The sequence below is a fragment of the Melanaphis sacchari genome, unplaced genomic scaffold (assembly GCF_002803265.2).
Source record: "Melanaphis sacchari strain LSU unplaced genomic scaffold, SCAv2.0 Contig77_pilon_pilon, whole genome shotgun sequence".
Taxonomy (NCBI): domain Eukaryota; kingdom Metazoa; phylum Arthropoda; class Insecta; order Hemiptera; family Aphididae; genus Melanaphis; species Melanaphis sacchari.
The window spans coordinates 1,571,295-1,599,187 of record NW_020271547.1 but is presented as its reverse complement, the minus strand read 5'-3'; the positions used below and the strand labels follow the sequence as shown (position 1 = coordinate 1,599,187).

General features: G+C 27.7%; 1 protein-coding gene across 4 annotated transcripts in view; it reads right to left on the bottom strand.

Annotated features, from left to right (window-relative positions):
- LOC112601368 overlaps positions 1–27,893 on the bottom strand; it is a 151,091-nt gene that overhangs the window by 33,117 nt on the left and 90,081 nt on the right. For all 4 annotated transcript variants that reach the window (XM_025348962.1, XM_025348963.1, XM_025348965.1 and 1 more), the window contains exon 3: positions 12,784–12,941. In XM_025348962.1, coding sequence (XP_025204747.1) covers positions 12,784–12,941 — 158 coding nt within the window. The remainder of the gene's footprint in view (positions 1–12,783; positions 12,942–27,893) is intronic.

Genomic DNA, 27,893 nt, shown 5'->3' with positions numbered 1-27,893 from the left:
TACAAATCGAATTTTTATAGCTAATTTTAAAGAAGATATAACTATTATATACTATGAATAGAGTGTAGTGTGGGTACTGGGTGATGCAAAATATATATATATATCACTACAATTATTGTGTACTGACCATAAATCAGGGAGCTCATTGATGTATTAGTTACATCCGTCAATTTCTTTTCTCTATACCTATTATATGATATTATTATACCTAAATAAAATGATTCACGAACTAAATTCCTCCTATTTACTTTTAAGTAATTAAATATGATTTATCAAGAATAATTGCAAATTTTAAAAATTAAAATTTAATTAATTATAGTTTTAAAATAGAGGTAATGCGTATTTAATCAAATGAATATAAGGATATAAACATATAACACTTGATAGTTATTACGCTGATATTCATTCGCATGCTTTGTATGCGCTGAACGTGGATTTATTTACACATCTATATATGCTACTGTAGGTCGTCTATAATCTATATATAAATATATTAGTTATGGTACATACGTTGCTCATGCTCACAGTTTGCAACAATTGTATTGATTTAAATAATGTAATAATTTGTTGTGCTATTAAACTCAGACCAATGTTAAGTTGATTTGATTAAATTTCCATGTTGTAACATATAATATATTTTATCTAATATATATATATATATATATTGTTAATGCATGACTAATATTATATTATATATACAGGATGGTTCATGGTGATTCAGCCATTTTTCAGTAAATTACGTTTATTTTGATTTGATTTTGTAATTTTTAAGTATTATAATGGCAATTGTTCCATAAAACATTATTTATTTGAAAGACATGAGAGCTATGATGATTAACCATAAGTTTATCACCTATCTTATAGTTTTCAAAATAATCCATTTATAGAAATATTAGATTCAGTATAAAATATATCCAATATATTTGTAAATGTTAACAACTATCAATTGTATTATATATATTTTAATATTTCAGAAACTATTATTCATTAAAATTTACTTTTAACATATTAAAATGTTCAAAAATATACTTTAGGTGATTTAGATACTTAAGTTCCATAAGCCATAAGGAAATTGAATAAATGCATTATTTTAGAATAAAAGGTGTAGACTTGCAAGTTGAATCACCATATATTTATATCGTCGTTGTATAATAGAATGGTTTTTATATTAGACCTGAACAAACTGTCGGGTGACACAATAGGTTTACTCATGAGAAAATTATTTCATTCGCAAAGACTTCACTTATTGTTTTGCATTACTAATGTATTTGCTACAATACAATTATTGCGAACTTTCAATCGTGGTGTAAATAAATGTTATTAAAACGATTTATATTTTTATATTTAATACATTTATTCAATAAATTGTATACATACACGATAGACCATCCATATATGATATAGTAATGAAGTATACATTTTAGAACTTTTTACCTAGCAAATAAGTATGACAATTTTAGACTAATAGTATTTTTCAAAACCAAATGTCATTTCAGTATAGTGTAAAAATAAATAATAACTTTATAAAAGTATTATTTTGGTTTAACTAATTTACCGCAAACGTAGAAAATATAAATATTTTTCATTCTATAATATAAAGTTCTGATGCTGAATTTTAGCACGTTTACTCTGCTTACTTTTTATCTATTCACTTTACATTGCATCTATTTTTAAACTTATATGTTATACTTAACATATTACTTATTCTGTATAGCAAAAGATAAATAGTTTTATGATAATTTATATACTACGTCATGAAAAACTAGTTATAAACATATTTTACTTTTGGTAAGTAGTTGCGTTTATGCACAAAACATGTATGAGCTAATTACTTTTCGGACGAACAGCAATGTTTAAAAATAATAAATTTAATGGAAAAATTGAATTATATTCTCATACTTATTATAATATTATGAAGTGTATTTATAAAATACAAGTTATATAAATTAATGTTATATAATGTATTTATACAAAAATAGATAACTCGAATTTATAAATTGTAATAAGTATTATTATAGAATTGTATATTTTGTGCAATACATTAATTTTAAAACACACTCATCTTAGTTTTAGTCGTCTTCTAAATAGCCGCAAACCCACAACAAGATATATTTTGAAAAGAATATATTTTTAAATTTAATGTTCTCCCTCAATCTTATTTAAACGCTACTAATTCACAAATTTGTTGATTTACCACACGCCCGAGGTAAGGGAAATGCAATCATTAATAGTGTGCATCGTCATAATATATTATGCAAATTCCAACGTTCGATAAGCCTAGCGTTCGTCGTCGCTATTTTATATTATTAAATAGTCGAAGTTAAGCGACTGACGTATTATTACTTTTATTCAGTCACGCAGTTTTTTACACACGGTTTTGGGCTGGATGTTTTTTTTTTTTTTTAATATAGTCATTAATTTATTTATTATACATAATATATTGCATCTTGCCGAGATTTTTATCGGAGAATACGCGTTTGTTCACAGGATCCGCTGCTGCATCAGTTATACTGCTGGTAAATGTATTATATAGAAGCCCCGCCGGGCTGTTTAGTTTTTATCAAAATGCATTCATCGAGTGGCCCGAGTACGAATATTATACACGTATACAGTGCCCAATACATTATAATATACCTAGATATATATATAATAAATATGAATTTTTTTCATCTCCATATTATTTTTATTCGAATATACAAGCGACAATAATAATTTGTAACACGCAAAAACCCGAAACGCGTAGATACCTACATATTAGAATAGTAAATACAAAATGATTATATTATTTAAGATTAAAAATAAATTTTCATAAAATAGTTCAAGTTTTGTTTTTCAAACGTATTTAATAACTTAAAGTATTTCCTACATTACGTTTTTAAAAAAATCTAATTTTGTTACAATTTTGTTGTACATTGGTATCTCATCTTTAGTTTTCTATAAAAATCTAAGATTATAATTCTATATTCTAAATCAAAATACGTTTTTGAAAACTGTGTGGTGATAAAAACAAATATTGATCAAATTCAAACGATTTTTTTTCTGTACTTTAAACATATTTAGTTTAATTTGTACGGAGAAATGTTTTAATGCCTGACATCCATACAATTTTATACTTAAATAATAATCAAAATATTCTGATTTAAATTATGAGAAATGTTTAAAATATAATTATTTATTGATAAATTGATAAATACACTATTATAAAAAAGTAGGCATACAGAAATTTGAAGTTAAATTTATAAAAGTTTAGTATAATAATAAAAATATTGATAAAGTATACTTAGCTATTATGAGAATCATCCTGTAACAACTGTGATTGCAACATTGGACGATTTGCCGCCCTCGATTATGCGACGCATCATCGTCCATCAAAAACCCTAATAAGGAGTTTTTAATGACAACCCTCGGGTCGTGATCACCATTGTACAGTATCTAATTTTGGATAATGTTCTCAGACATCATCCACATGAATTAAATACTACATAAATACAGAAATTCAAGTATCTACCTTCAAATAATAATGTGTATATAATGTCTCAACCACTGAACAATAATTTATAATATGTATAATATATCCTCACTTCGACCTATACACATATAACTATAAACAAGAACCAAAAAATTATATAAATCATAAAATCTCAATAAAGAAAATAAATGTGAGTTTTTGATATTCTTTTATGGAATATTTGTTTCATTAAATGTACTAGAAGTATCTGCCCCCCGCCCACTTAATTCACTAACATCCTATCAGCCCACGCAGTCCCTCTGGCTCTTTGGAACTTAGTTTCCGCAACTCGAGAATCGCCCTTTTTGCATTTAAATAATTAATATCTGTAAGACTATAACTTATAATGTTTATAACGTTTTTTTTAAATAATTAAAAGTTTTAAGTATTTAAATAATAATAATTATTAATTTGTATATGCCATGCCAATTATATAATGTGGAAGATAAATTATACAAAACATTTTTATAAAATAGACAAATTATTACATTTTCCAACATAACCAAATCAGATAGTTTATATTGGTTATATGAATTTTGATAATCTAACACAACACTTCCAAGCCCGGGTATAGTATAAAATGTGTAGTTATATACTTTCTGGAAATAAACAAAGCGTGTATTTATGTCTTACAAATTTGCGCAGGAAAATATGGATAACATATATATTGTAATATTATAAATATGCACAATGAAGCGTCTGCCTCCGAGCACCGTTGCGCCTCGTCTATCGATGCCATTTTTTTTCGCGAACTCTTTGCAGATAAGTACTAATATCTGCTTTTACATCTCAACTGTCCACCGTTGTGTAGCATATGTTTGGCATTATGATGTTATAATAATATAATACATTATAATAAAAAAAAGCGTGCAAGGTGTATAATAGTAAACACGACAATGCCGCAAGCTTGTTTCACGTTCGATTTCATCACGATGATGCGAATAATAATAGTATGATAATATTATTAAATTATTATCGCGGACCTAACCAGACCCGATCTGACCGGACTGACCGGATTCGAAAGAAGGTGACATTGGGTCTTTTTCCCTCTCCCCCTCGCCATCATTCGATCTATGCTTTTATCATGAAATAATACTTTAAATTTTTATGTATAATAATATAATATAGTACTTGGGAGCAAGATAATTAATATCGTTTTATATTATCTTCATCAAAGTTGAACAAATTTTATTTTGATCTTTATAGTTATACAGCTACTGGGGTCATCAAATGGTGAACAGTGGACGAAATTTATCTGATGTATGTATAAATGACATTTTTAATAATTAATATGATGAAATTTTGATAACTAAATTTTTATTTTATTTAACTTTTGAAATTTTTCTGAATTTCTAAAAATATTAATAAGTGATTTTTGTTATAGAACAGCAAATAGTATGTTTATTTATAAGTTTATATTAAAATTAATTTATTAAAATAGTAAACATTAGTAAAATCACTATTCCTTATCGCATTTTTAATTTGAATTCAATAATGGTATAGAATAATTAGTATAAATGAAAACAACTGAAACGAGTTAAATAATAATTTACCTAAGAGCATTTTTTACAGACTTAAAACTATTTGAATTTAAAAACATTAAAATCCACTTCTTTATTATAACATAATTTATTAATTTATGATTATTTTAGTTGATATTGATTATATATTATAATATACGATATTCCGTCACAAATTGAAATGCTACGAATAGGTTATTATTGTCGAGAAACATGAAAACATTTTTGTATATAATGTCATTATTATTATTAACTTATCGGCTGCTATATCTATTATTATTATTATTATGTTAAAAAAAAATTAATTTAACGTATAATTCGACAGTTCAAGAGAAGATTTTTGTTTTTTTAGCTGAACCGGTTTCGTGCTCGAGTTTCAAAAGTATAATACAGATGTTATACACAAGTAACATATTATACAGAAACAGCTTATTACAAAAAAAAAAAAGAAAAACAGTGACCTCAAAATATAATTACCCTTTGCTTTTTATATAATATAATTAGAGTATCGTGGCAATAGAAAAATAAAATAGGTAATATAATTATTAATAAACATAATATTATTTAATTTTATTGTCAGAAAAATCCAATTCATCAAAAATATTATAAAATGGAAATAATAGACATAACAACTAATTATTAAAATTTTGATTTTGATATATAAAAATGTTCACAAAAATTATCATTTAAATAATTTACTATAGAAAAGGAAGGTTGTAATTTAAAAAATAGAAATTTTTATATTCATAACACATTCCTTCTGAGATAGTACAAAAAAATAATAATTGCATTATTGAACTATTGAAAAAGAAAAAGAGTGTGACCAAGTTTTATTATGAATTATCATGTATATATTGTATAATATCATAATAAAAACCGTTTAATTTCAAAATAATACCTGCGTTTACACTTCTTATTAAAGAAACACATTGAATTAAAATTGCGTTTAATACGTTCAGGATGCGCTTAACCATCGTTATATCACTCATAGATTTACATTACAAATATTATATTATTATTGTGCCTATTATGCATATTTCAAACGATACCAATGAACTAAACAATCTCAATAAACCAACGGCAGACACTTTAAATATATATATATAATAATAACAATAATGACTGACGCGTGAATTTTGTGTTCACTGATCAGTGATCTCTGATCGTCATGTATAATATATAAATATTACATGCAGTGAATATAGTATTCAACTTGCATGTCGAAACCACACGCGCAATCCGAATAGTGTAGTTTATGCTTCGATAATTCGCCCGTCGTTTCGACCGAAAATAACACCGAGAAAATGTCAACTGAGAATACAATAATAATATAATAATAATAATAATAATAATAATAAAAATAATAATATAATGTAGTTTTTATTACATAAATCACAAAATCATAACACGCTGATATCGTGTACGACAACCGTAGTTGTTCTATTATTTTTCATAAAAATAAATACATAATAATAAAAATATATAAGGTATTCGTTATCGTATTTATCTTTTATAAACCGCAGTAATAATAATATGAATTGTATTATATTATTTTGCAAGACGGAATCTACGCATATGCACGTGCTGCATATGAACATAGCTGGTAAACTTACACGCAGTTTTCAGAGGAGACATTAACACTATAATTTAAAACGATATTACGTGGTTGCGTAAGAAATAATAGATTTATACATTATAATATAGATATAAAAAATACATTTTTTTTTAAATAAACCTATGATATAATATACTTATATTAATAGGGTTTCTCAACGTATTATTGTACAAACAAAACTATTTGAATACAAAATAGTGATCATTAATATAATTTTAAATTTTAGAATACCCTAAATATACCTAAATCACTTTTATTAAATAGGTACTTTAAAAAATATTAAATTTAAGTACATATATTTTGTTGAGTTCGTGTAAGCCAAAAAATAATCTCATAATAATATAAGCTATATAGTAATATTATGGCTTTCTAGTCTCTAGTATATAAATCAATTCTTTTAAAAGTAAACTCGTCCGTTTTTTCAAAAACCAAAATATATTAACAAATTATAAAAATTATACTTTCTAATATATTTTTGTTGTCTTAAATTTTTACTTTTTGATAGACTGTGTATAAATTTTTTATTTCATTTTTTATATCAACAAAAAACATTTCATTAAGGAGTTTTGATGAGCGGAATGAATAGTCAAAATAATAAAATATATTTGAACAAACGTACCTAAGGAAAAGAAACTTATCAAGAAAATCAATATTTGCTAATAATAATCGCCTTGTCATCTAAACGTCGTCCCTAATCATATTAGTACCTGCCATTAATTACTGATAGGATAAACACAGTAGCAAGGCAATCGACTCTAGTATAATTATACATATGTATAATATACATCAATCCAATAACCACATTCATACATAATTTATAATAATAATTATGAAACTATAATTTTTGACAATTTATGTTCACAACTCAATGCGATTTATTATAAGATAATAATAATAATAATATAACAGATTACATGAAACGGTATTTATTACAAATGACATGATCATGAAAATATTTTTGAATATAATATATTATATTATATTACATTTAAATATCCACTGTTACATATAATACAATATGAGATAATTGGTAATATTTTATTCCTGTACGACTGTATACTTATATGCGCTTATATAGTCATACCCATAATATTACTAATGATTCCGATAAAAGAAAAATGTCCTAAGTTTTCAAATCTAGAAAACAATCTAATAGTAATAGCATAATATCATAGCACCCTTTTGAATGTATAACAAACTGACATTTTCACATCTACATCGCACATTGGTGCAACAATCCAATATTATTGTGTAATGGTGTGCCGGCAAATTTATGTTCAAGTGTCGTGCAGTCGTGCCCAGACTAAAATAATATATAATAATAATTGTGTACACGAATTCTCGTTCTAATTAAGAAATCACAAAGAACTGCGGAAAAAAATTTAGTATCTACCCATTAAATTATACCACCCAACAACGATTTAGTCAGTTGACCTGCCGATGAAGTCGAGCTGAATAAAAAGCAAAAAACGAATAACTACTACGATTTATATTATGTATAATACAATATAATCGTATTCTGTATTATAATCGAAAAATTCGCAATTTATAACAATGACAAAATCTTAGCGATTAGTGAAACACTCGACGATTTGATTTGAATTTATAATTATTCTCAGTATCCCTTCAACCGCATAAGCAATATCTGTGGGTGGTTATATCATACATAATATTGTACCTATCATAATTGGGTGTGTTATAAATCATGTGTCACGATATAAACATGAATAGTTAGCATATTAATAAAATGTTATTATTTTTAATAAATATCTCGCTAGATGGGAAGAATAAAACATAACGACTGCTGCACAAAGTTAGAGTGGTCTGGCATGTTTTTGTCCAAAAACAAAAATAATTATATTTTTGCGGAGGTTTGGATAATAATTTGTAGATATATTACGATTGTACCTATATGACCTGTACTTTATAGTATCCGTCATCTCATCGTGGGCACCCCCAACGCAGGTATCTACATATAAAATTATAACCCACGTTTTCCAAATCAAGACTACGTGTACATAATTACGAGTATACGACATTGAGCTTCAATCGAAATATATACCGCCCCGTGAAAAACTATTTAAAAATATTATAGTACCAATAAGACAGCAATTCATAGTTATGACCATAATACTAAAATCCTTATATATGGCATTATAATAAAAGCGCACATTACGTAATGTTAAGTATTATATGTTAAATCTATCGTCATTGTATAGTGTACTAAAGATGACAGGTTAAAAATGTTACTATCGAGAGATAAATTAAGCGATAAATCAGTTAAATCGTTTTTATTCATAATATTCAATACGTATTTATCGATTAAATCGTAATCATTAATAATCCTATAAAGCAAGACACTTAATGATAATTATCGAAATTCATGAACATATATAATTCGTTTTAAAAACTGTAAACTGTGCAAATATACCTAATTTTTTCGCCGTATTTTAAATGATATTAACAATCGATTTTTTTACAAATAACTACAGGAAATATTGTTCAGAAAATAAAAATGATTCTTATTTGCATTCCTTACAAGTTGAGCACATTTGGTAAGTTTCCCTACACTAATAAAATATTCTAACGAAATTTTCCGATGACGACAACATAACAATGATAATAGTGTTATTATTATATTACGATTAAAGTCGCCGTGGAGACTTAAACGCTGGAAGCTATGGGCGCGTTTAGCGTCCTTGGTATTCGACTATTATGCAGTCGGAACGGGTGCCAAAGAATTTTTATACGTTTTTAAAGACTCCGGCAAATGATTTTCAATTCGAGTACGCCCCACGATACCATAAAACGTATTCGGCGTGACGACGACTACGACTCGACATATTATAAAATGTTTACTAGGAAATTATATATATATATTTCATATAACGGCAACAGGCTTATTCACTTTATGAAACGAATAAATATTATTTTTATTATTATAAAACATAATGGATTACAATAGTATAAGTTTAATATATATATATATATATATATATATATATATATATATACATATAAAATATATTAGTTATATCTCATATAACCTGATTTCGTCCCCAAAAAAATGAACTAATATAAAAACGTTTCTACATAAAACTGTATATCTCTGATTTATAGTACCTTAGCTCGCAAGAAATTATATAGAAATTTCGAGTAATATGTGTGTAAAATTTAATGTCAATTGATACTGAAGTTTAAAAGTATATACTAAAACTAAATGAGCTTTATATGTTTAAACGTAAATTAATTTTTATATATAGATGATAATATTATACATATTACGACCACAATAATAATGTGCGTTATTTGTATTATATATTACATTATTGTTTTGTTTTCAAATTATTACATCACACAGACGACGCTATAAATCTCTTTTAGTCTTTAGATAATATAGGTGTACATATTATTATACTTATATTAATATATGCATATTATAGCGCGCGACTGGTTTCAAAATCTATTTTTCGCATCTCAAAAAGTTCTCATAGGCCGACACCGCCGCAGACGACAATAAATATTCAGCTATTGGCCTGCACTCTATTGTGAGCTTATAGATTATAAAAAGATTTACGATTTACGCACACAAACATTATATTATATACACGTGTGTATACCCGGTTCACGCCATCTACGTATACGCGTACTTGCGGACATACGTGTGTATCTTATACGTGTAGAAAAGAGTTCGAGTATAAATTGTCGCGAATCAAACAACGACTGCGGTTTCGTTATCGGCGCGGTAATAATAATTGAGTTGAATTGGAAAGCGCGCGCTCGCGCGCGTGTGTATGTGTGTAGCAAGCGTATAAGGAAACAGAAGAACACGAGAAGGGTGATGTGGAGGTAGTGGTGGCGGCAATGTTGAAGACGGGGTGGTGGTGGAGGAGGAAAAACAAATTGTGTACATATGGCCGAGAGAGTTCACTGACTTGCGGGAAGAGAATTCCAAAACCAGAAATGTTTCTTAGAAAATATATATATATGTTTATATATATATATATATAAGTATATAATATACAAATTCTAATTCGACTGAATAATTGGGCGTCTTACTGTATCGACAATTTACCTATTATATTATTGAATTCGGATTTTACGTAATTATATATATATTTTAATTTTCGTAATATCACCTAAAATTTGTATTTCTACATTAATTTTTTTTTCTTAAATACATTTTCATTTAAATAAAAATTTGTTATCATATGATATTATCATAATTGAGTTTTGGGTTAAAAAAGAGATATATTTGTTATTGGAACGGTTTAACAGTTCTCGTTAGATAAAAAGAATACACGTTCTGATAATTTCCATATTATAATATGTATATATAGTTTATACGTAAAGCGCAATGCAGCTGTATAGTTCATAATACACGAATCTGAAACTTTGCGGGTTTATAAAGTAATATTATGCGTGGAAAAATAGCAATGTAGGCTTTTTAATACGCGCGTGTGTGTAAAATATAATATTATATATTAATTACGTCCCAAGTGTTCTTTGAGATTAAATTTACATGGGAATAAAATGATAAAAGAATAGTAATATTAGAAACCTACATTTATTTATAATTATCTATCTCCTTCCTTTAGAAATCAAGATTGGATAAATATATGTTATATTCAATTTAATATCATCATTATTATTATTATTACTACATAATATGTCGCGCTGGTGTCTCCGAAAAGTAATGAATAAAATCGAATTGGTAATATAATACTAATAATATATATAATACATATAATATATTAATATATTCTATAATTATTATCGTAATATCGTGTAGGTTCAATCGATTAGTGATGAACCTTTCACGAGACACAATAATAATGTAATATTATTATGATATTACCCATAATACAAAGTAATATTTATTATTAAAATTGATTTGTATACCGTGACTTTTATATTAAACAATATTATATACCAGCGGAAATCGTTGTACATTATACGGCACATATATAAATGCATCCTTAACTTAGATTCGCGCGTATATATTTCCGGAAATGTATTCTTTAAACAATAATATACCTAAGTAGTAGGTGGTACCCAACACTTAATAACATTGTAGTACCTACGGCTCGCCGCGATCGTGTTAATTCTATTTTGTAAGGTCAGTGGTCATCACTTTGGTTTATTGTATTAAATTAATGAATTAGCTATCACTATTATTATACTGTCAAGCACATTTCAATTCTAAATAAAACTAAATGTTTTATATTAGAAAAATTATAATAATAAGCATTAATCACTTAATAGAAATAAATCAGCAAAACAATTAAAGCGCAGGTGAAATGGTTTATTTTATAATATTAAGTCTTGATAAACTATAATAATTATCATTTTATTATATCACCGTAAATGTGTACATGGAACTTATGAAAAGTATATGATATATAAAGGGGCAAAAGTGAAATGTGGGAATTTTGTGTGATTTGGACTAAAAGATAATCGCTTAAGCATCCTTCCTCCGATTCAAATTCTTCAGAAATATCACTATTTTGTAAAACTCTACATAGCGATGACTACATGGAATGTTTTTTTAGACTCTCAATAAATTGACTGTTTTGTGTATAATATTTGGTTTAAAACAAAATATCTAAAAAAATAAAAATGTAATGGTAAAAATGTTTGGTTTACTAGCAGTGGTCCCCACGTCAGTACCATTATTAGCTGTCATATAAGTTACACAATTATTTATCTATAGAAATATCAGATTTTTACGGGAATTAGAATGCTACCTACTTCAGCTGAACAAACGGACCATAATATTAAATATTTTATTATTGTGTATTATTATGCCACTGGAATTTCACACGAAATAATTTTCTTTTATTTTTATCAATGTTATATGAAAGTTTCATGTCTCAATAGTAGAACGTATTATATCTGTTATTCTCTGGAATAATCTTAAGCATAATGTTTATTCTCGCGTGTAACGATTAAGTTGATAAATGTATGTACAGTGCAAAACACTTGACCTATGATACTTTTCACAGTCTTGTTAAAATATTTCTTTTTATCTGTGTTTTTATATATATGTATGTATACGATATTGGTACACTATAATACCTAAACTATCAACAACTTATAATAATTTGTGTTAAGTATGTCATTCAAACAATTATTATTACCTGTATCCATCGAATCCTTCGTCAGACCCGTTCACTGTGAGTATCGGTGCTCGGGCATAAGCTTTGGCCACTCGACGGTTTCTTTCAAGCACTATCACTTTGGCCCAAATTTCGTCGTCGATTTGCGTCCATTTATCTAATACTTCCTGAATATGATCCTGAGAACGAAAAAATAAAATAAAAAATAAATAAACAATGAGAACATAATATTTACTATGATAATGATAAAATGTATATGCCTATAATATGGGAGAATATTATAAACTATTAATAGCTATACTGAATGTACTAATGCAGAAAAAGATTAGTTTTGTCTGATAAATTATAAATTTAATACCGTCGCAACGTACACAATTATTACGTACTTATCACATTTAAAAATTAACCCACAGCCCTATATAAATAATTAATTACTGTAGATTATTAATGCTGAATTTTCCAAAGTATTTCCAAGACAATTCAAAATTATTAATCAAGTTACAACTTAGGCCCCTTTCACATGGGTGCGTATCGTAAGTACGCGTTTTTAGTTTACATTGAATAAGTTCATATGCACCACTCTAATGATAGTGCATTTCCCTCGCCGGTATTGCGCATATCAACTTATTTAATGTAAACTAAAAACGCGCGAATACGATACGCGCCCATGTGAAACGGGTCTTATGCATTCTTTATTGTTTATGTTGATGTAATTATTTTCATTTACAAAAATATATTTTTAATATTTTTTGTTACCTATGTATTTAATTGAAAACAATTAATTTAAAAAGATAAAAAATGTTGAAACATAAAATAAATAATAATTAATATCCAGCATGAAATTACTCACATACATTAATAATTCTTAACGTACTTAACACATTTCTTACTCATTTCCTTTAAAAAAAGTTTCTCAAACTTTATAAAATATTTATATATTTTATTTTTATATTTAGTGTAATATATATAATATATATATAATTTTAAAATATTTGGTTGGTATTATTATCATTATACGTGAAGTACGGACAAGTTATAAACAGTTACCGGCAAACTGATTATTATCAGAAAATTATTAAGGTAATAAAATAAAAATGCTGTTTCCTGGAACACAATTTATTTGCATGTAGAGGAGAAATTTTTAGCCGTGTTTTCTACCTTCGAAACTATCAAAGAGGTTAAAGGTATGACCAAATAACAGTGTTTCTTTCAAGTTATATTATATCATATTATTCAAAAATAAAATATCAAAACAATTTGTTATTTATAGGTAGCTATATCGATAACGACAATGTAAAAAATGTTTTGGTGGTTGTTTACGTAATAACGCGCATTAGTAGCACTGCATAATAATAAGTACAATGTAGGTGCCTTCTTACCGATATATAATATGTAAATATAAGAAGATAGTCGACATATACTATAGCTTCATATAGGATATTATAATAACATACTATATTATACTATTATAGTCTGCGAATAAAAATAAAAACTACGTTTCGTGTACCGTGGACAATAACAGATAAATTTAAGACGCGTATAATATTGTAATACTACTACAGTATATACGTAATATTATACTTTATATCGTACGGATGGTTTTAAACGTGTAAAACCACTCGGTCGTCACTAAACACGCATAACATTAAAATCGTGGAGTTTATATGTATACGCCCAACAATGCACCCGATAATTCGTATACACAAAGGTTGTTAATGTTAACAGCTTAAAGGTTTATTTATTTTTATGCTTTATAACTAACTAGTCGGCAAATCAGATACTTAAAAGTATCCGTGTTGTATTAACTTGGGGTTTTTTTGGTTAACTTTAAAAACCTATGAATTATTTATTATCTATAGCTGTAGTTAAAACAAAATTAAACATATTACTTGACACTAAATGCGTTTAAGTAACGTGTAATATGCCTAACCACTAAACAAATAATTTGGAACTTTAAATAATAATATAATTTATTTTTAATGAAATAAAAAAAATGAAAGTTGCTCAGCGATCACTACCTATGCATAACCCGCTAAGTAATAATTAAAAACAAGTAATTTCTTATTAATCTGGTTAAATATTATATCATTATTGCACAATATTTAAGTATTAACTTGTAACTTAACCTTTTCAACTTTGCCATTTTTACCTACTTATAACAAACATAACATCACCAATAATGGCACTTTATTATTTTATAACACCCACGGTAAAAAAAAAAAAATAAAATCGTATTTAATCGACAATCTTAAACACGCGTACCGTCCAACAGGAGCTAAATAATATCACGTACAAAGAATCAATCGCGATAATAACAATTTATAATGATACACATGGTATAAGGATGGTTATAATATCGTATAATGTATAATTATAATCGTAATGTATACTATTTGGCCAGAGATTTCCGCACACATGTCGTAATAACTCTGTAAGTGTAATAATATTAAATCGGCAACGACGATGGCAACGCCCTAAATCAAATCCGCACGCGTGTGTTACATAAAATGTATAACGAAAAAAAACACGATTTTTCCTGGACGACCTTGACGGTCGCGACTACCTCGGGAACTGTGCGAGAAGGAAGGAGTAGGTGAGAAAAAGAGTATAAGAGAGAAAAAGCAAAACCACACAAGTAATAATATTATATATATATATATATATAATATTAAAATTATATAAATGTAATCGTGGCAGGCGGGCTAACCCTCGGGGGTCTGTTTCGCGAAATCCGTTCGGGCGTGGTACCGCAGCCGCTGACGACCTTGCCCCGCCGATCACCGCTCTGATTTAAATTATTACTATAAAAAAATAGCATAATAATATGATATTAATGCACCACAAATTGGCCGATGGGTTATTTTTATCATTATATTATGGATTTTGTTTTTTTTTTTTTTTTAATAATTTTTCGCGCTCTGCTCCCGTCACGTCATGTATGTGTTTATGTGAATATACAATATACGATTTGCGGTGCGAGATTTTAATTTGCATTTTAAGTGAGAGTAAAACACCCGGCCGTGAAGACAATTTTCGTTTCACGGTATTAATATTATTATTACGACGATATAATAATAATAATAATAATAATAATAATACATATGCTTTATAATATTATGTATGTACCTACATAATGTATAGGTAATACTATAATACGCAGATTCTTATTAATATTTATCGCGAATATACCTATGGTATAGTGGTCGCGCGATACATGTTATCATTATTATTTTTGTTGTAGGTATAAGCGATTATAATCGAATTATTACGATGATCCAACGCACCGTGCAAAACGAACAAAACCTAACATACAACGCGTAAGAATAATAGGTGGGTGTAATGACTTTTTTCCACGTTGATATATCGTATTATAGAACTTTGATAGTCAGGATGAATTCAGAGTCCGAATTTTATTATACTTTGTACTCTGTAGAATTTTTTTAAAAGATACTTGTATAACCAAGAAATTTTGTTCCTTTGCACATTTATTAATGTTCTGACAATAAATTACAAGCATATTATAAGAAATTTAAAAAAATAAACACAGAAAAGAATGTAATAATAAAGTGTACAAATAAGGTTGAGTTAAATATTTATTATCAATAAAGCAAGTATTTTTTTTTCTGAGTGAATAGTACTCTGGACATAAATTACAAAAAAAAAAAAAAAAATGAAACCATTTTAAATACCTAGTAAGCTGCACGGTTCGATAGATGAGAAAAAAGAGAAGGGATCACAGTTAGCGAAATAATTGTTATAGTAACTACAATAAATTAAATCACTCTACCTAAAAATGCATATATTTATATATTTGCCCTATAGGTATATGTACTATAAAACACATCTAACATAATATTATATGTTTTTACTTATTATTACTAATATAATATATTATAACGGGATTTATTTTACGATATATTATTATTTAATTATGTTTTAGTCGTTCTCTCATAGAAGCGAAATATATTTTATTAAAATACGCCTACGCTGCCGCCGCGACTAGAGTAGGTAACTATATAATATTTGTAGACCTATACTCTGAACTGTTGGATTTTTAACGAATCGCGGTTTTTTACTTCTCTCGAAAATAAATAATACTCAACATATTATTATAAAAGGAAAAAAATTGAAGTCGACCGCGGTGGATCGTCATCGTGGGTGCATTTTCAGGCGTGTTACGCATGCACCGTAAATATAGACGACGATTACATGCTGCCGTGTTTCACTTTAAATCCAATCGTATAAACCACGTATATTCACTTCCATACTACAATTATATTATGTCGCCGTTGTACCACCATCGCAATAACGTATTTAATGTAATATATAATATAAGGCATCGCTCAGTATCACCGCCCCCGCGGCTTATACAATATACAATACGCGCATGCGTAATACAAATTTATTATTATCAAGTTCGTGATATTTATATTCAGGTCGACTACAGCACGACCTAATTTCCGCCTAGTCACATAGATGTAGACCGATGGTTGTCAATCTTTTTAAAATACAAACCATCCCCAAATTATAGATATTTAATTCAATTTTTGTGACATTTAAAAATATTTTTATATATATATATCTATTATCTACCGCATCGTTGATTTTAAATGATGATTGATTAATGTCCCTAGATTGAAAACCATAACAGGTCTTTATTGTGTTTTCAACTATGGTAAACTACTCTTTTAAATTTTGGATTTAAAAGTACATAGTTGAGGCTCATATACATTACACAGGCATGCCATACAAATTATGCTGTTTTTGACATAATTCCATAAGTATAGATATTATAGAATTCGCTATTATGAAATATGCTCTACTAATAATTTATTAAAAATTTATAATATAATTTTTAAAATAAGTAGTATACAGTTTTTAACGAATTTTATGCCTTTGTATATTATGATTATTTTATAAAGGCATATTTACATACCGTTTTTAGATTTTTTAAATCGTAAGCATTCCACATATCACACTAATTGTTATTATACGCATCCACTATCACTAAACTTCCGGTCTTCTAATAAGTAATAACCACAACAGAGGTTGATGCCATCGACGTGATACGGCATAATGCCGAGATACTTAATATTTCATATCGCTGTCGCCTACTGTTTCATCAGAAATAATAATAAATGAATATGTATTTTATGTTTATTACCATTGTGGTGCATCGTGCGTATACGACAAAATATCAAAACAATCGTAATTTTATGGATATAATACGCTAATCGACATTGTCCATCGACGTGCGTCAATCGAAAACCCGTAATGCACTACAGCACGACAAAAACGTATAATATATATGACCCACGAGTGAAAATCCGTTAAGAAAATATGTTTGTATGTTAATGCACGACGGTCATTGGACCTGAGGCCACGGCAGCAACGACAGTCGAATTTGTTTTCCATTCGTCAGGTGTCCGTTGGTCGAATAATACATGTTATTATTACCAAGTATTATTCGCGTCGGCGTTCGTGTGCAATCCTTTTAAAATATTTTAGGCGCAGACCACACCTCACACTCGCGCCCGCACGTCTAATTAATAATCTATCGATGTAAATTAAAAATTCCTACTTCGATCTCGTTAGGCGACATAATATTATACAATATTATCATCGTCGTTGATGTAGAGAATTTAACAACCGTTTAAACTATAAGAATGCGCGTATCGCACCTATAAATATTGTCTGGTTTTCCTGCGCATAACGAAAATGTATAATTCCGTCGATTGTGCTCACACGCCAAAGTTCACTGCCGAGATAACTTGATTTATGTACGAACGGGGATAATACACATTTTTAATAGATATTATAGTTATCGGGTTTTTCTAATGATATTCTAAATAAATTAATATCATTATTATACCTGCATGTTAATACACCGAAATTGGTTTTTCACACCGGTTATAAGTGAATTTGAAAACAATTCACAACAAAATTTTCATTACAACAAAATTTGATTGCGTTTACTGCCCATAATATGCATCTATTTTATATGACATAATACGATGGGATTGACTTCGAGCCACGACTGCTTATTAAATAATATAATTTATAATACATTGTCGTGATATAAAAAATATTAATATAATATGAAATATGTATAAATATTATGGCAACCGTAGAAAATTAAAAATACTATCATTATATTTTCCAAAACAAAAATCGGCCGAATTCTTCAGATCGAATACACACCATTAGAATCGTATGATATTGCAAGTAAATAAAATAATCGATGGTAGTATATTATATGACACGTATTATCTATGACTGAATAATTTATAACATTTTAGTTCTGAATACTACAAATTATATGTATATTATATTTAAATAATATTATTTTCGTACACAAATCATCGCAACGAACCGAAAAAATATTATTATAAATAATTATGATAATATTATGACTATTCCAATAATCCCACAAAAAATATTACGAAAACGATAGCAAATAATATGTTAAATCTTATTTAAATAAATATATCTAATTATCTGCAATTATTGGATGTCTCTGTCCTTCAGATCGGAATTAAAAGAGATAATTTTACTAGTATGCGTGTGTTTTATCGCTATAAAAAATATGAATATCAATTATATTCAATGGTGTATAAAATAATTACAGTAGCAATATTCGAAAAACTCTCGAATAATAACCATTATTATAAGTATGAGTGTTAAAATTTTTAAATTCTAAATATGCCAAAATTCTAGTATTACACAATATATTAATACAAAAATAATTGATGTAGGTATTACCTGCACTGGAATAAATATTATACAAAGACTATAATATGATTATATATACTGTCTATGCGTGAGAATAAAAATCTGACATTATTACATATTATATTATATTATTATCGTCACGACGACGTTCTTTGGACAAAGTTGAAGGATAAAGATCCAAAATGATGATACGCACGCAATCTATCAAAAACCGTTTTACAGGTATTATTATAATAATATTATACAATATACATAGTTAACATACAATTAGTTAATCGTAGCACCCTTACGTATACAACGTTTACCTATTTAAGCTACCTATATGTTTTACGCGTTGGAGCGACAGATCGTACCTACTACCTAAAAATGTATATTTAATAATATTATATGTTCTTAAATTACAGGGTAAGTTGAGTCTCTATTATAATATAATAGATGTATCAGCTAGGATATAATGATGATGCGTTGTATCTACATCCATTTTGGTGTGCCGCAACAATAAAACAGTCGTTACAACAAAGGTGACTACTGTAGGGTACACAAAATATCTCACAGTATAAGATGGATCGTTAACAAAATATTTAGTTGTTATTTAAAAATAAAATTTAAAGTAACTTAATCACTATCCGCATGACAGGGTAGTAATCAAAAAATTATAAAAATAATTAACTTATTTTAAACTGCAGAATAAAATAATATTTTTCTCCCAATTTTCTTCAAACTTCCAGGGTAAAATATATTACTGTTTGTTAACTACGTTTTTAACGTTAAATTAATTTATAAGTTATAACTCATTCGAGTTAATTTCTCCTATAGTAGCACACACCTTTGATACTATAAAATTTATAGATACTATACATTCAGATCAAAATATTATCATTATACCAATCTATATTAAAGAAAACGACAGTTTTTATCTTCAATCAGATGAGGACCGAAATGAAAGTTGTATTCGGCCGCGCGATGTGAGCCACTCGTAGTTATGTATATTGGCATTTATTATTTTATGTAGTGGTATTTGCACACACTCGTATGAATATATTTATTATATGTACTGATGTCGAAACTTATCGATGTATGTCATGTGTATGTCATGTACAAGTGACGTAATAACAGCATTGTATAGCGATTTAGGATGACCGCAAACGTTTAATAATATAAACGAAATATTTAATACATTATATATATATATATATATATTATATAATACAATTATTGAAGAGATGATTGAGATACAGTTAGTATCAACGCAAACAATTGTATCCGAAATCGCCGCTGTGACGTAGACGAGAAATCGTGGTATAGAGGAAAATCGATCCATCGTTGATGTATACAATTCAGATTTCACGATACAGAAAATTATAAATCACCGAGTATGTTTAGCGACTGTAGTTGATATTTACAATATTACATATATTTATATATGCACAGTATATACAACTTTGATATATATAAATATGTAAATAATATATATATATATTTATAGTATAAGGTAACATATTATAATTATTATTTATTGATTATTATTTTATTATTTTAATAAATTATAACTTAAATGTGATTGGAAAAAATAAAAATTAATATATCAATAAAAATTGTTTGTCCCGTTTTTTATTTTTATATGAAAATGGTCACCCTAGTCTATGCTATTCAAAAATTGGACCGCTTGTAAGCCACAACCAACGCGGGTACTGAAAAACTGCGATATTCCAGTTTGCATTGAGTAATCAATCAATAATATGTACTAACAATATATAAATATATATTATAATGCGAAACTTTTATGTTAAAGTTTTGAATTACCTATTGATAGAATTTAAAATGTTATGTGAACTGTAATAATCGATACGATGACTATACACGTCCTATAAATTATTGGTAAAATATATTTTATGCAGAGGCACATGTCCTATTTTTTACGATTTCGCGACAACCGATATCGCAACTTGCAGTGGTGACCGATTGAGTCGTGGAGGGAGGACAAAGCGTGCTTAGTGTATTGCAGCGATGAGTCTGCGACGAATATACCAGTCGTTAAGTTTTGCTAATAAATAATAAAACGTTTTGAAGACTCAAAAAAAACAATATTATATAATATATGTTGTATATGATGTATGAAACCGTTTGCAATGAGTTGATCGTCTGACAAAAAATTAAAAACCGCGGTCGTATACCTACTTGATTTATACGCGCGCCAATAGATAGGTCTTCCCCCAGGGAGTCCATTAAAAAAAAACGACGCTATATATTAAAATATAATATATACCTATACCTATAATGTATAATAATATTATATGCGTAAAACGCCGTAGTAATTTAATAACATACCGCACGACGACGAATCAACTGGTCGCGCGAGCGAGAATATCGCTTTTACTTGCTGTACCCCTCGAGCCAAACGTTTCTCCCCCGATATTATTATTATTATTACTATTTGCCAACTCGTATTTACAATGTGTTAAATACGTTCAACGTTTGCGTGTGTTGGTCTCCGCGTACATTTATATATATGCACCAGCTGCTTGCGCTTTTGCCTGCGTTAAATCTCAGTATACTATATAGCTACTATTACTACTACTTATTACTGTTATTATAATATAATATATCATACTCCAATACTTTCACTGGACGCGCATATCTGCGCGCGCATCATAATAATATATATAATATGTATACTTAGACTTACGCGCGAACGTGAATATCATTATTATTGTTGTTGTTATACATATAAATACACTGCAATAACGATTTCACGGCGGCGATTTCATATTATATTACACATACCTATATATATAAAATACAGGGTGTACATAAGTATTAAGTATATTATACATAATATTATGTACCCGCCTCTTGCTTTGAAATGAACTTAAAACTATTTTAACGGGTCGTTAAAATGATTGGTATAAATAATTAGACTGCAATAAAAAATTAAACATAAGAATTAACAACAAATAAAATGATCAAGTATTTCTATTATACGAGTACTTATAATATAATATATAGGTATATTATTATATGAATATTAGATATATAAGTACGATAGTCCACAGCATCAATAATTATAATCAAATCAAAATATTTCAAAAATGAAAATTTTTAAGAAAGTTATTGAAAATCACGATAATTGCACGTGCTACTGTGATACGTCTTATCCATTACTATAATATTATACTGCAGCTATTGCGATTTAAATCGCTTCTGCGCACGCACCATTCATTAAAGTCTCCGTTTCCCGTCTATCTGAACATTATCTAATTAATTATTATATTGTTGTTGTTATTATTATTATTATTATTATTATTATGTTGCAGTTTTGTATCCTTTTGGCATTTATCTCTATATTATTATTATCTCTCTGACAACTATCAACTATACACGATAAAATTACTAATTATTAAGCGTTTGATATCGATCTTTAAACGCTTGTACGCAAAATTCTAATTAAATATTAAGTCTAATAATTGATAAAATTTAAAATATTTATAATTAATAAACAAATATAAAGATACATAATTTGTAAAATAGAATCGATATGACTGAAAATTATTAAGAGAAACACCTATACTAATATATATCTGCACAGTGGACAAATATAACAATATATTATTAAATCGTCGGAAAACGATATAACGCGTCGATACGGTCATTTCGCGCTTATAACAATACATATACGAGTACCTATATTTATTTATAAATAATACTTATTTACTTATATATTATATTGTATATAGTAAACAACAATATTATTATTATGATTGTTGATGTTGTATACACAATTTATACGTATTATTTGTGTGTGTTTATAATATGTACAGTATATACCTAATATTAAACGAACTACGTGACGTTTTCGTGTTGAAACGCGTGCGCAGAAAATAATGATAATAACAATGTGTGACGTTCCGGTGAAAGGTTTATATATATATCATTGCAAGACACAAACGGTTTTGCGGTTTATTTATTTTGTCAAATTCGTACCGTTTTAACAGCCATTAGGAATGATAATGCAAAAGAGAAAAAAACATTCAGACATAGGTCCGATTTCTAATATGTTCTTATTATCGGCACATTTCTTATAAATATATAGCAAACCTAAATAATATATAAAACGCTTCTCCGACAATCTTCGAGGAATTTAAGAGGATGAGAGGGGAGTATGTCTCCCACACAATCGAGCGTCACTATCTATCCGACCGAATCGGAAAACCGAGTGAAAATAATGATAACGATCGTATAATAAACGTATGGTCGATGTTTCTGTATATTTATATATATATTATACACGCGCACCATGTATACATTGTAATAGCCGAGTTTGTTTTAAATTAAGCTATCATTTAGGTATTATTCTATACCTATTTACACGGCCGGTCGTGAAATCATATTTACTATAAAATATACTATCGCATAGTTAGGTCTCTTATAATAATAATTATATATTGTACGATATTTTATGACGAAACACTTGCGCCGCATTGTTATATTCAGAGATTTTTCCTTTTGATTTCTCGACTCTGTCTCATATGAATATTATTATTTATTGTACGCATTAAAATAATATATACACCTAATCTAATCTTGTACATTGATCTCTTAAATTATAATATCATACAAAACATATTATTTTTTTATTAATATTATGCTATTATCAATAAAAATAAAAGACAGGTAAACCTTTTGCTTTGTGAATGTACACCTCCTAATGTTTTATTAGAAGAAATTACGGTTAAAAAAAATTTAAAAAATGTTTAATAATGACCGTTAAGATCGAAAATGAATGAACACATTAACGCGTGAAAATCATTAGCACGTGTAAGACGCTTAAACCTTACTTTAATGATTTTATTCTCAAATTGCGTTTATCGAGGCCGTTCATCTGCAGGTATATGTACTACAATATTACTATAGTAAAGCGTGGGTTTCTGTAAAAAACGTTTTAGGTATTTGTGAAAAAAAAAACCTAAGTTTAACTTTATCGACTTTATTATATTCATGCATAATACAATAAATATATAACGTGCATAATAGATTTTTGTTTTTCCATTTTTCAAAATATAACTATAGCTAATAATAATTATATAGTACATTTTTGTCCTGTATCAAATTTTTAAACATTTTTACATATATGAATAAAATAATAAATTTCAATTTCAAAATATACGTTTCCACCACAGACAATTATAACTTAAGAATTAAAGAGGGTAAGATTTAAACAACAAATTTTATATAATAAAAGAATATGCTATGGTCAATTTGATTTTTAATATATTACTGTCTAAACAATATTGTGCTAATCAATAACAAACAAAAACCCAAGGCTGTTGTGAGTGACAGACCTATACAAGTATACAAAACTATCTAATCTATATAGTTACCTACTGAAATACATCAACACAAAATAGGAATGATACATTAAATCGTAATAATTATAAGTCATAACGTTTAATTGCTTATATATTATATATAATAAAGAATAATAATTTATTGGGTCGATTTTATTAACCGGAAGCCGGTAACGAGACCGATCGAGGTCAAGTTAATGAATCGCATGGCGGTAAAAAAAATTTGTCTACCTATTACCTAGGTATCTAGCTATTAAATGATAATAATACTAGAAATGACCAGAAAAAATCACGCCGCGAAAATATAATGCAGACAATGTTACGCAATAATACAATAATTAATTTAACATGCCCAATGTCCAAATTGATTTCTCGTAACATATACAGTAGTATAGAGAACTTTTGTCGACACGATAATATTATTATTGTTATTATATACGCGTTATATATATATATATATATTTATACGCCATTCGAAAACGAGCGTATTAATGCATTCGGTTGTTGATTGAAACCGAAAAGTGAAATTTTTTCTAATAGTATACCTACTATACTAATTATATTACATCTCTGAGTGTGACTACACACGTGTATAATTATTACATGACAATTGACGATAATAACATATAAATCCGGATAGTGCAGAGATATGTGAAAAATAATCAAAAATGACTTCCATTTGTGAATTGAAATTTTAACTATTTAACCACCACAGCGTTATATTTCCATCGTCATATGATACATTATAAATTACCCAAATAATAATATCATAAATAAAAAAACCTTTAACTTCATGTTTAGCGTGACCCACCACTACAGTTTAAGTTGAAATTAAGTTTTTAAAATAATGTTACTTAATCGTGTTATATGGTGATTTTAATCGTACGAGTAAACACATATTTTGAAATTTTTAAAAACATTTAACAAGTAAATACTTACGAGTATAATAAAATATGCAGTTTATAAAAATACAATAAAAATGTTATTTACTTCAATACTATCATTATGTTCATCCTTATCCTTACGTACATAAATAAGAACATGACTTATAACTATTTACATTTCTGACAACTTTTTCACTATTTAGTTTCGACAAATTGTTACAAATATTCTATTGAGTGTCCCTATGATGTCCCTTTTCCCTTTTTTTTTGCCAAGGGAGGACACACATTTTATTTGAACTTGCCAGTTTTTTGTTGAGACAATTTCCGTTAGCGAAGACAGGTTATTTAGCTAGTAATATATATAGCTGGATGAACTGACACCCATTATCATTGGAGAGCAATGTTTCTCCCAGAAAACGCATTAAACACGCCACTACGCATTATTAATATTATAATTACATATGCTGTCCTGTTTTCAATGGCGCGCGCTTATTTTGCATTCTACCTACCTATGTTGCGACGTTCCAGAGACACGGGTCAAGGCATACCCACACCAGACGGCCACCGCGATCGATTTTTTAATTCGCCGCTCGCTGACCTCTCGCTTGGCGGACTTGGCAAAGCAATTATAACCAAGTTTTGGTGGTATTATTGTACAAATATAATAATCACGTATAGTATACAAAATAGAATTGTCGAGATCCGATTGACTTATGAATACTATATTATCTACAGTCATATTATACTTGCAGTTGTGAATTTGGAGCAGTACATATATTGTTAAGGAATATATTTTAAAATATTTACTTGGAATTTTTACAGCACTTAAAAAGTGTCCTATAGGATTTGGCGACAAAAAATTTAATTTTTTTCAAATCATAACCAACTTTTTTTTTTAATTTAAACTATTTTGTTTAATATTAATTTTACTTAAAATATTAATGTATTTAAACCAAGATTTGCTTAATTAGTTTATGAATTATTGTAAAATGAATATTGTTTTAAAAATTAATTAAATTAAGTATACAAAAATAAATTAATAACCTAACCTAACTTAATCTTAAATCCTTTTAACCTCTGTACTAAAAACTAAACAGGTAATTAAAAAATAATGTGTACAGATTTAAATTATTAAAAAAAAAACAATCATCTACTTAACAATTTAAACGAAAAATTGTAATTATCATTTAAAATTAAGTTGATATAACTTTAGGTCGCCTTTTAAAAGAAAAAAATAAAGGTTATCTTATTCAATATGATTATGAATTCCCTGTACATTATATAACATTATACGCACTTTCTTCTATCAAAAATAAAGTTTTAATACTACGTGCATGTTTTAATAGTTTTTAATAATACGAGTTTTCATCTCTGAATTGATAATCAACAACATAATAATATACATTTATATCTCTATATAACCACACCGCCCACCATTGCGGCGTACCTTTATCACTACACAGCACTCCTAATCCGCGAATGGGACCCAAATCCGGTCACGATGCGTTTTTACTTTTTAATAATAATCGTTTTGATTAAGAGATATCTGTAACTTAGAAATAAAGGAGTTATCTTGCATGCACTATCGTGTATTTAATGTTATTATCTAAATGCACTGTCGTGGAAGTTACTTGGATTTTGTTCACCTGTATATTATTATGCATAGTTTACTCGCGAGATAGTAAACAAATTATTCAAAACGCAATCAGGTAGCTTCGCAACGTTTGAAGGGTATTATATTTGATTAATACAGAAAGAATTAAGTAACTCTATATGAAACGCAATAACGATGATATAATAACTTGTCGAGGTGGCGCTTTGACACAATATCGAAACAGACGACATGAAAACCATGTCTATTAACATTTTTTTTTACTTTTTGCCTATGCCGCCATGTCTAAATTGGAAATATTATTAATGAACTTGAATACATTATTTTAATAATATTGTACAAAATTATTATATTATATTATTATCATCAACGTCATAATCACTCATTTGGAATTGTGTGGCGGCAGCAGCGAGATGATTTTTGGGTCTGGTTTGTCAGGTTATTGGCGTCAACGAAATTATATTTCATCGCGCATATTATACTAATTTACAACTATTAGATTATTTTTAAAATATATAATATCGTAAGCGCGTGAGATTTCCGTACATTCTTATTTCA